Source organism: Silurus aristotelis (assembly GCF_946808225.1).
Source record: "Silurus aristotelis genome assembly, chromosome: 21".
NCBI lineage: Eukaryota > Metazoa > Chordata > Actinopteri > Siluriformes > Siluridae > Silurus > Silurus aristotelis.
The window spans coordinates 17,789,900-17,802,157 of NC_139594.1; the positions used below are offsets into that span (position 1 = coordinate 17,789,900).

Consider the following 12,258-nt stretch of genomic DNA (forward strand, 5'->3'; position numbering starts at 1 on the left):
TTGTGAAAAGTGCTATAGAAATAAACTTGACTTGACTTGACTTGACTTTTGCTGACACGTGAAGGTTATAAGTTATGTTATGATTTGCTCATGTAGTTGCAACTATAATGCTCACACCGATCAGAAGCTGCCCTCGTCCTTGTGTGGTGGATAAAAACCTTTGGATTGCTTAAAAAAAAAACGAGAGTGTTAGACTCACACCAACTGTCTGGCCTGCATCCTCTTTTCTCCCGGAGCTGAGGTCATGTCCACACTAATACGTTTTTTGTTCGAAAGCGCATATTTTTCCCTCCGTTTTGGCCTTCTGTCCACACTGAGACGGCATTTCCAGTCGATGAAAACGGAGCTTTTTGAAACGATGACACATTATTAGTAGTCGCCACAAAGTAAATAAAGGAAAGTTGGAAATGACGCGTTTCGTGCGAATAAGCAACTTTGTGGAATGAAAATTTAATAGGTCAATAGTACGAAAAAACTAATATTTTTTCAATACTCTGTGATCTTTCATCCCTACACTAATCCAGACCTGGAAATCACTCAAATCAAATTCTATACTTTTTCATACACTCCCAAAATGTGTAGGAACCCTGCTTCTCCAACGCTTCACGTGGCTGAGAGAAGTGTGTTTTACATTTTATTAAAATTTTAGCATTATACTGTGTATAGAATTAACGTACAATGAACCTTTCCAAGCCTAATATCAGGTATGCAGTATGAACACAAGCCCAGGTGTGGTGTCTCAATGGGATGTTATGTGCATCTTCTCACCACTGAGCTCCAGCGGACGTTTCTTGGGTGGCGTGACAAGCACACTGCCGTCTCTGCGGCGCTGGATAGGGCCACTCCTCCTCTCGGAAACTTTCTGCTTCAGCCGTGAGCGCACCTTCAGATTAGGCTCGGATGCTGAGACAAAAACAGAGATAAGATGAGACGGAATGAAACATTTTTGCAATTTGCGATCCATATGTTAATGTTAATAGGCTCCAACTTAACACATTTGATACTGTTTAGCCTTTCCGTACGTCACTATTTAGCTTTTCCGTACGTCACAATCAGTTGTAGCTTTTGAGTCTTTTTTTTTTGTACGGTTTTTCATCATGTTGTCTACAGCAGCAGCAGCTGTTAAAGCCCAACTGACTCGCATGTGTGTAAATGCTTCACCAGGTATCTGGGGGAACTACAGAACAATACTCTAATGCTAGTGCATCCAAATACGTCTGCTATTCTGACCCTGTTAGAATAGCACTCCTTACACTTGAGTTTCTCACCAGATCTCACTTCCCGAAGGTGAAGATCCAGCTCAAAGATCGCCGTTTGGACACCGTTTCGTAGATCCGGCAACGAATTCGAGGAAGGTGATTAACTCATTATACTTAAAACCCTGATGTTTGCCTACATAAGCCAAAAAACAAGCATTTAGAACAACCAGCTCTGCTTTAAATCTTCGAGTAACGCTTGACTCCACCAACCCTTTTCCAAAGTATAAAGAAGATGTGCATCCACATTCTTCTGTCCTTGTATCCATGTTTTGGAATGAGCTTCTTCTATGTGACGGAACAAACAACCTTCAAATAACTGATGTTACACTTTCTTAGTGACCTACTAGTATGAGGATATGTTTCTGATCGGGATTACGATGTTTCCAGGTCAAGGCCAGTGGATGTTCCATCATACTCTTGCCTCTGAAAGGCTGACCAGGGATCTCCATCAAGAATAATATGTCTAGCTTCTTTCTATTAAAACTGCTAAAATGTAAATGATACGGCTAAACCATTTCGTGTCCGTTTAGAGTTATCACGTCTTTATATCTCCACCAAAGCAAGACTGTGATCCATATAAACACCTTGTGCAATGAATCAAACGCAGGTACATAACCTCAGCTGAGTACGAGGGTTATACGAGAGCTCTCAGGCCTCAGTGGGACACATCCCAGCTGTAATGAAGTTGAAATAGAGGGGATCGTTTCGCTGCTTCATCTGGAGTGGATTAGTCCAGAGCAACAGAGCTGTAAGTGAAAAAGTCCGCTACCTGCCGGCCAGGCAACCACAGTCTCTCTACAGTAGCAGCGGTTAAACTAACACACAGATGCCATGTGTGTATGTGTGCGTGTCCAGTGTGTGTTTGTGTGTGTTGGCTGTCTGCGAGAGAGGAATCCCCCACCTCCACTTTTCGTCACACAGCAAAAACAAGCGTCTCTGAGACGCCGCCTTTATCCATGCCAGCTACTGCGTGGGCACCAAAGATGCAGGAAGTAAACATCCAGGAAATGGCATGGTTATAACTTGTTTTACTCTCTCACTCTGAGATGTTTCTTTTCAAAAGATGTTGGAGGATAATGACTTATAGTGTATACACACTGACTCACAATCACACACACACAGAATTCTGCATTACTGGAAAACGCTTTATTCTTTCTACGACTTCCGCTTCATTCACAAAAAAAAAGATCCGTGTGAACGAATGTTTGTCCTTTACGTTCGTTCCCGTTTTCACGCCGACGTCATCGATCCCGAATCAAAGCCGCTCCAAAAAGAGCAGATTTACTGCCACTGTAAAATCCGGTCTCTGTGGAGCCGAAGCTCATTAAGAGGAAGGACCATTAGCTGGCTCTATTTTCCCCAGAGAAAATCTTACAATTGATTAAAAACACTTGATGTGAGGGAAAAAAAGAAACACTAGATGTTGTAAGCTGGCGGACGAGCCTTTGCTATTGCAAAATATTGTTCCACGGCTTTCACTGACACATGATGAATAAGGGCTATTAGAAAAAATACTACAAAAAATATTTGCACAACAATTAGCAGGAAGGATTTACATGTTTTTAATTCGCTGGAAAAATACGACAACCTGGCCCAGGTGTTTACATTAGTGAGCGTCATTAAAGGGCATTTCGAATGTGGCCTCGACTCAAACTTCCTTACACAAACACCAGAGAATTGAGGGCTCTCGGGCCTGCACGGACCAAACGGGGTGCCGCACTAACAAGCCTGCATGCACCTGTGTAGCTTTTTTTAGTTTCTCCTGACCTAAAAGTGCGTCAAATTTAAACCATGAACCTAAAAGTGCTTGAGTGCAAAGACTTTCATAAATCCATCCTGCTTCATAGCCCATTTTCAGTCTCTGCCTTTAAGTCGTCTTTTTTTTTCAACCTTCAAATAGCTTAGAGTTAGCATTAGCAGTAAAGGTGATCATAAATATTACAATAAATCTTTTTTTTTTTAACTCAAGCTAGCATTATATCTGAGGACAAACATGTTTTAGAAATCCTCTCAGACATTCTGACTAGACCATGCTTTCTAGATAGCTAATGGTCGCATATTAGCTAGTCAACATTCAGAAATATGTCTCTCAGAAATCCTGTCAAGCTAGCTAGCAAGCTAGTGGATGTTAGTAATATAAAAAAAAAAAACACTTAATAAACCATATTTCAATATTATTTTACTAATGTTAGCCATCTTGCTAGCATTCCATTGAAGATTATAAACCTTTAAATTATTCCATTGTTTTAATGGGTTTGCTAAAAGTTAGCATTAGTATTAAAGGTGATCATTGTAAATGTGACAATAAGGTCCCCTGGTGGTCTAGTGGTTAAGATGCAGCGCTCCCACCGCCGCGACCCGGGTTCGATTCCCGGTCAGGGAACCATCCCCAGCCACTTTTAGTGCCGGTCCCAAGCCCAGATAAATTGGGGAGGGTTGCGTTAGGAAGGGCATCCAGCGTAAAACATGTGCCAAATCAAAAACGTGCGGAGGATCCGCTGTGGCGACCCCTAACGGGAGAAGCCGAAAAGAAAGTTTATTGTAAATGTGACAATAATTTTCTAAATCTCTACTTAGCATTATCTGGGAAGAAATCAAGCTTGTTTTTGAAATCTTTTTAGACATTCTTTCTGACTACAACTAGACAGGTTGCTGGGTTTGTGGGTTACCAAATCTTTTGTATCTAAATTTGTGTAATCAGGCTGACACAATTTGCCTTCATTTCAAATCTGCAGGAAACCCGTAATGCACAAAAATTCAGGGAAAACTAGAGGTCATTTTATAAGGTTAATATTTGTGATTCTGCTAGAGATTATGTATGGGGTGGTGCAGCTGTGGCTTCAGGGAAAGGAGACTTGTTGAATTGGGTTTATTGGGGTTCTTGGTTTAGTAATAACACTTTCTTTTTTGGGGGTTTCTGTTTACAAGAAAGTACTTTATTTATCTACATTTACACACCATTAACATCAAAATAGTCCTCTCGCACAGCAATACAGCGCTCCCAGCGTTCCTGCCACTTCTGGAATGTGTCCTGGGAGTTTTTTTTTCAAAGCGTGTAAAGCACCTTCTGCGACCTCGGAGCTGTCTTTGGAAAGACGGCGTCCGAAGGAGCCAAATCTGGCGAGTACGGTGGGTGGAGATCATGTTGTTTTTGGTGAGAAACCCACAAGTTCGGTGACAGAGTTCGCACGTGGTCAGAATAGCAGACGTGGTAAAACACGTGGTCAGAATAGCACCAGTTGCACAGCTCTTGATGTGTCTTTTGGCACACTGACTTATAAAGATCTGTGCTTCCTGTGACTGTGCGTGCAGCCTTGTGCTGCCACCTGTTGGCATTTTACAAAACTAGACTCAAAACTTTTTGATCCCACCTTGTATTGTGTTTCTGTATAATAATGATGGTTTCTATAGCAGGTGGATTTAGGTAGGACACCACTAAAGGCCTAGATGTAAAATGCACATTTTGTACTTTAAAAGAACATTTTCCTGAAAAAAGTGAAATTATTTTTAAAAATTATTTTTAAACTGCCTTTATAAATGAGTGTTTGTAGGCACAGGGCTCAGGCAGAGCATTTCACTTTCTTCTTCTCCTGCTGTTACCTCTCCCTAAACAAACATATCCATCCCACTGACCCCGCATCACCCAGCCCCGCCTATCCCTCCGACCTGTCAATCACTCATCCACACAAGGTCCCGAGCAGGGCAGAGAACAAACGGTACCTTTATGATCCTCCCTCCACCCTCGGCTTCCCCTTCTTCAGCCACCTCACCCCCTGCCAGCCCGAATCAGAGCAGGACAGACAGGAAGTGGGGGAGGAAAACATACACACATTCCAAGATACAGAGCAGCTTCAAGACTTTTCTACATCTTTTCGGTTTTGCATACATCATGCAGGGCGGCGTTTTTTTTTTTTTTTTTTTTTTTTTACACACGGCAAGCTCAGGAGCGAGCCTCCTACGGGAATTCGACTGCCCTCGTAAAAACCGTGCACTTAGCACCCTAAGGAAGTGTTTCGTGTTTTAATTGGCCATGCTCTCTCTATCTTTTCTATTTCTGATCTATTGCCTGCAACCGGAGACGCAGGAAGTGGTCCTGCAGACCGTCTTGTCAGCACAGACAAATTATTCAGCCTAAAAAAAAAAAAAAAGAGATTTTTTTCTCTCATTGCTCCCCCCCTCTGTTTCGTTCCTGTTGTTTTTGCATCTCCAAATGTGAGCAGCCGGCCCCCTTTAAAAAGCTGTTACCTGAGTTATTGAGGGAGGATAAAAAGGTGAGGGGGCCAGAACTGCATACAGGACTCAGACACAGTGCAGGAAACACCCCCCTGGAGGGCTGCACTGTTCCTGCCTGTGTGAGCCACACGACCCTCTGACTATTTTTTATTAAAAAAAAAAATAAAAATCAGTGTGTGGATAAAAAACAGGCCTATTTCTGATCTTGGTAGGATCACACCCATGGGCAGAGTGTCGCCTTACTTTGCAAACGTGCGGGGCTGACATTGTGGCTGTCAACTCCAAAATATTCAGCCAGAGCGAGTCATTCTTCCCATAAATCAGCTTAGTCAGATAAGAGTTCCCAGCAAAGCTCAGATCAGACCCCCGCCTTCTGGGACTGCTGGGTGATCTGACCATACGATTATTGAAAAACATATACTTTTCAAGGATATCATGAGGCATGAGAGCTTTTATAAGGTCACTGTTGATGTCTGTAACATAGCTGAGTGCAAACGTTTACACCAATGTGGTTCTGAATGGGACATATGGGTAACTATAACAACTACATTCAATTAAATGCTGCTATAACAATTATTGAACATACAATGAACAATGTATAATATTAGGGATGGTAACATTTACCGATTCACGCCAGCACGTCAGCATAAAAGTTAACAATGTGATAAATTGACATGTGTGGGACATTCATTGCTTTTTAACATATTTGAGTCTGTAAAAACTGAAGTATTTCTATATAATTATAAGTAGACACGTGCTATACTAATATTATTTAGAAAATGACCAATAATTTGTGAGCAATATTTTATATGTAGACTGATTTCTCCTCTCTGAACTGTTTCTCTCTGCACCACTGCTGCTACGTGAATATGATGTATCAAGGCGTGTCCTGAGAGTCGCATAAAACACAGATTAACATGGCAGAGGTAGAGCTGAATCTCCCTTTAGTCAGAAGAGAAAAAATAACATCTGGTTAGATTTCATGTTTTTTTTGCACTACAAAGGAGTGTTTATGAAAGAGCCATGCGTTAGAAGTCAGAAGGCACGTAAATAAATTGATGATTTGCTGTCTGTTTGAAGCAAAGAAATAAAAGTGAACTGTCTGAACCATACTGAATTGCACCAAATCGTATTTTTTTTCTTTAAATCGCATTGTGTTGAATGAAATTGAAATCGAATCACACTGCTCTATAATAGGGTCATAAAAGAATCATATCGCATCAGAACACACACAACATACTATTATTTGCTTAACAGCCTCTGCATAGCCTACCTATTTATTTATTGTGCATATATTTACATATTTATCTGCACTTTGTTCATTTCTACAATGCTGCTATTTGCAGTTCTGGTAGAGGCTAAACTGTGTTCCGTTTCCGCAATAGAAAATTACAGTACAGTTGAATCTATCTGCATATATCATTTATATCGTATCATATCATATCATTATAAAACATTAATGTCTCGTCTTCATTGCTAAGCGAAATGTCACTGAAGCTGCCATGTGAAAATAAAACAATAAAAAATAATCATAGATTTTATTGTAAGACTTGCTCTTCATTTATAATGAACTAAATTAGTTCAATTCTAATATCATGACATATAGAAGGGACGCTGATGTCCTAAGGACAAAAGGAAGGCATTAGGACAAAGGGGAAAGGTCAAATACCTATATTAAACGTCCTCTGCATAAATAAGACTTGGAGGTATAGCAGTTCTCATCAGAGACCCGGGACAAGCACACAGCCTAAAGCTAGCTCCCCTCTGCCCTCCACCTACGAGTTTTTGCCCGTATCTAGTGCACTTGCCCCTTTTTCACCGTGATTAGGGGCCAAACTAGCAGCCTGGATTGGACCCGGTGCCTCTAACCTCTCCTTTGGGTAATTGTTTGCAAAAGTCTGCATTGGGTGCCCCGGAGCAGTATTCGGGGACACAGGCCACCAGTATCACCAGGCTGACCCTGAAGGTAAACAGGGCCACTAGTAAGCCTCATTAGCTCAGACCGCAGGGCTACGGGCTCCATGACACACACTGCTGACCTCTGATCTCCGTGATTAAATATCGCTCAGGCTCATCTGCTAACATTTAGGCAGCGTCGCCAGCGCCGGGGCCCCGATAACACGCGTTTAATGAGGCTCGACTCTCATCCGCATTCACACTCATCCCACTAAACACCTGTATGACATGCCGGAAAAATCACATCACTAGATGATGTCGATTCCAGGAAATGAAATCATTCAGTATGTTTGCGCCACCTTCGTGAGTTTGAGCTCTTGCTCCTATTCCTAGGCAATTACACACATATTGAGTAATGACATATCCAGGAACTGTACCGAATTAGAGGATTAGAGGTGGATGTTGTATACAGAAACTTCTAGTATATATTATATATGAGTGGAGAGCCATCAGGGCCAGCAAGACCATCTCTAATCTCTCAAACTCTATCATAATTACTGAATTATGTTTTAATATATTTTTTGCCCATTAATATGTATTCAATTATTCCCAAAGGTCTATTCTTTTCATTTTTATAGCGTTTCTTTTAGGTCTTTTGGTTTCTCTCCAATCAGATTCCAGCCGTCACATCACGTATTGCCTTAAGACCAGCAGAACTTAAAATCGCAGGCTTCTGATAATTTTAAATCTATCCTGCTTGAAGCTGTTGCTTTAACCAATCAGACAGCGATTTGATCACTCCGAGGCCCTCTAGCAGGCGTCCGATCATGTCAAGACAGTTTAAAATGGTTGTTAAGCTTTTTCATGAACATCTACTTTTGTGTTTTCTGTTTGCCTGAAATTTTGAATCACCAGGAAAACCGTAATGCACAAAAACAATGGGAAACCCAGGGGTCATTTTATGAGGTTAATATCGACGCTCCTGCTAGAGATGATGTATGCAGGTGGTGCAGCTGTGGCTATAGTGAAAGGAGACTTGTTCTTTTGTGTTCATTGGGTTTCTTGCTTGTCTGTGGTGCAGCGCTCTGTTATACTGCGTTTCTCTATAATATTGATTGTTTCTATAAGCGTCATAATGATGGTATTAAGAGGTGAATTGATTCAGATAGGACACCACTGAAGGCCTGAGGGTGATATGCACAGTGGCCTGCATGGTGTGATATATAACATTTAATATTAGAATGGAATGTTTTACCAGAGCTTGGGAGCGTGCTGTAGGAACAAATCAGCGATCTGATTACGTTTTCTTCCCCTCCTTTAGTTTTCTATGAAGGGTGACATACCAGCGATCGGAGCACATTCCGCCCACTGCTGGACTGAAGTGCACAGACGGGAGAAAAAAACCCTCTTGTGAATCCTGTTCCTCAGATCTGTATGTTTCAGGTACTTATATTATGTAATCTTGAAGAGTCTGCAGTGAAGGTTTAGATTACATGGAACCTCCACCATAGAAGAAAGAGCCCACAGAATAGGAATCCACATCTTGTGGAAAAAATCTCCATTGAGAATTAAACCTGGCAGTGGTATGAAGTATGAAGTGAAATAAATAACTGAGGTTTGAAGAATGTAAATGGAGCTACTGAAATCCCTGACACCGGTCACATGAAAGATATATATTAAGCAGCTACTGTAGCGATGCAATACGATTCACCCCTATTCTGATGCAGTGCCATCCGATTTGATTCCACACAATTTAATTTCACTCAACGGAAAAAAATATATATTTTTTTCTTTGCTTCAGACACAAATTATAAAATTTACTTAAATGCCTTCATGAAATAAAACCAGGTGTTCTTTTCCTGTTCTGTGTGCAGGAAGATACAGCTCTACCTCTGCCATGTTAATCTTTATTCTATGTGACTCTCAGGACACGTCTCGGCCTCCGCAGTGTTTACTGAGGAGAAATCAATCTACATATCTAATATTGGTAATTTTCACAAATAATAAAATTATAGCGTTTCTACTAATAATTAAATATAAATAAAAAACATTTTACCTACACAAATCTGTTTTAAACAATCGTTATTCAAATGCAGATTTGTATTGTTAACTTTTATGATGATGCACCGAAGCGAATTGGTAAATCTTACCATCCGTAATATGCATCTAGGGTTTGTAACCAAGCCTCCTTCTCTCTTTCTCTCTCTCTCTCTTTCTCTCTTTCTCTCTCTCTCGCTCTGGTTTTCTTTGTTAACTGTTTATTCACAGCAGCATTATTTCTGCTGTCGACCTCTGCACTGTGACCTACCCGTCTTCCTGAGGGGGAAGTCCTCCTCCCTGGTGTCCAGGCCAGAGGGCAGAGGGGATTTGAATGTAGGAGGTGTCTCTCCTAAAGGGGGGGACTTCTGCTCCATGGACATGTGCTGGCTGGTGCTGAGGAAATGACATAATAATAAATAATAATAATAATAATAATAATAATAATAATAATAATAATAATAATAATAATAATAAAAGACAAGTTAAGACAAGATAAATACTGAAAAATTAATCATTATAATTATCCAGAAATGTCTAGATAATCATTTTAATTTTCCCGTAAGTGTATACTAGGAAACACAAGGCTGTTTGGCGTATTTGCAAGTATATTTTTTCATTTATAACATTTGGTAGACTCTTTTTCAGAACAACTTACAACTGAGGGTTAAGGCCCTTGTTTAAGGGTCCAGCAGTGGCAGCTTGGTGGTGCTGGGATTTGAACTCATAACCTTCCTAATCCAGAGTCTAATGTCTTAACCACTAAAATGCTTCTTCCGATCTTTAACAATGAGACCATATGGAAGTTATTCTCACCCAAAACCTCTTTCATAAAGACATGCCAGAATTTTAATTTCCTTTCTTAAGGGAAATTTGAGTGTTATTACATTATAGTCATCGTGGTCCTCCTCCTCATCATCATCACTTCCTTTTTCCAGTAAGAGTGATCAGCTAGAGGGTGCAGCTTTTTCCATTCCATTCATAGATTACGGTAAATTGCACAAACTGGGTGTAAAAGAACATTTACAGAAAAAGACCTTGGGTCTGAATTGCATGACGGTTACAGCTAAAAAAAAGAAAACCAACCATCAGACACCAATTGGTCAAATATGTTCAAATATACTGAACATACTGTATACAGATTTTCACATCATTGATGCACCACATGAAATAGATCTTAGTTTGATGTAGATATCAAACACCAAATCTCGTTAAGGTCTTAATGACGATACCAAGCACGACATTAATCTCAAGTTTCCAGGTTAATCAAACGTCAGAGAAGCTTCACGTACATGTACCAGAGTTTGGCGCGCTGGTTGAGCGGGTGACCAGATGAAGGCGTGTCTTTGGCCGATTTATTCAGCAGAAAGTCGTGCAGTTTTTGTCGCACCTCTGTGCTGGCCATAGCACCTGAAGGAAAAAGATCCAGGCCTGCATTAAAAAACATGCAATGCGTTATTTATAGGGAAAAATAAAAAGGTCCACTCCACTCCACTGCCCAGAGGGAGAAAACTCATATCATTTGACTCAAAGTAAATAAGATAAGTGTACAAATAGTGCCACCTTCTGGTTATAAAAGCATACTGCAGGACATTGTTGCTGCTTTTAACAATTTCCAAAGCGTATAAATGAAGATGAATTGAATTGATGTTTGTGCAGTTTTAAAGATTTTTTATCTTTCTCCTTCAGGAAGCATGACGTGATTCTCTGGTGTCTGAGCATCCTTCTCAGTTCTTCTCAGTTGCTTTGGAGCATTTCTCAGATCAGAAACGAAATTCTCAAAATGTGCATTTTTCAAGTCATTGTAATCCAAACCGTGGTTTACATCAGGAAACGCTGAAACCGTGCGCCGTCATCCTGATAGCGAGCCTGAACATTTTGACGATCTTATTTGTAAACAATTGTAAACAATTTTGATATTTGTAAACAAATATAAAAAATAATTTTAACAACACTCCAAAGCAACTAAGAAAAACTGTATTATCCAGGCTTTTGCATGGTTACATCGACTTTTATCTCCAGCTCCAAATCTACAACCTTCTACCTTCCAAAACATAAGGTTCTTAAAATAGGGTTAAAGGAAAATTAAGAGTTCAGAGATATTTATCCAGTAGAGACCGTTAAAGATATGACAATAGCACTTTAGATTTAGGTTAGTTACTACATAATGCTATATGCTATATATGCTACGGTATAGCAGTTATAAATAAAAATTGAGTTAATATTCAGGGTGTTGCAGTACACGTACTCGTACCGAAATGTACAGAATGAAATCCTTTTTACGTGCCGAACTTTGAACTTATCTTTGCATATTTTTTGCACACCTAAAATATTTTTAACTCTGTTTAATATTTAAACAGAGTTACTTACTTAAGAATTTAATTGTACAAACTGTGACTGAAATTTGTACATATGACAAATAAAACTTGGAGCGAAGTTACAATCTGAGTTCCTTCACGAACGTATAAAGTGGCTAAAGTTTGCTAAGTCTCCGCCTCGCAGTTTGAGCGCATTTTTTTTATATTTTTAATCTTGAAAACATACACAACAATGCCAGGGGTATATAAAAAAGAAACCAGAGTTAGAGCAGCGTCACTGTGGCTACTCCCTACTTACTGGAAATACCATTTGTTTTGTGTATGCATGAAAACGCTAAAGAATCAATAGCGCTAGCGTTAGCTGCAAACCAGGAAGTGGCTAGCAGCTAGCGCTATAAGATTTTTTAAAAATTTATTTATTTTTGTAAACTTTTTATTTCACTGCAAGTTGTATCCTGCATATAACTATGTTTGCGACAAATAAAAAAATCCATAGCACTAGTGTTAGCCACTAG

General features: G+C 40.0%; 1 protein-coding gene across 8 annotated transcripts in view; it reads right to left on the reverse strand.

Annotated features, from left to right (window-relative positions):
• LOC310716408 (histone deacetylase 9-B) overlaps positions 1-12,258 on the reverse strand; it is a 68,628-nt gene that overhangs the window by 20,793 nt on the left and 35,577 nt on the right. For 3 of the 8 annotated variants that reach the window (XM_083523647.1, XM_083523651.1, XM_083523654.1), the window contains 3 exons: positions 10,718-10,856; positions 9,697-9,821; positions 769-903 (listed from right to left, as the gene is read on the reverse strand). In XM_083523647.1, coding sequence (XP_083379773.1) covers positions 769-903; positions 9,697-9,821; positions 10,718-10,856 — 399 coding nt within the window. The remainder of the gene's footprint in view (positions 1-768; positions 904-9,696; positions 9,822-10,717; positions 10,857-12,258) is intronic. The other 5 variants (XM_083523653.1, XM_083523650.1, XM_083523652.1 and 2 more) reach the window with 3 other exon arrangements.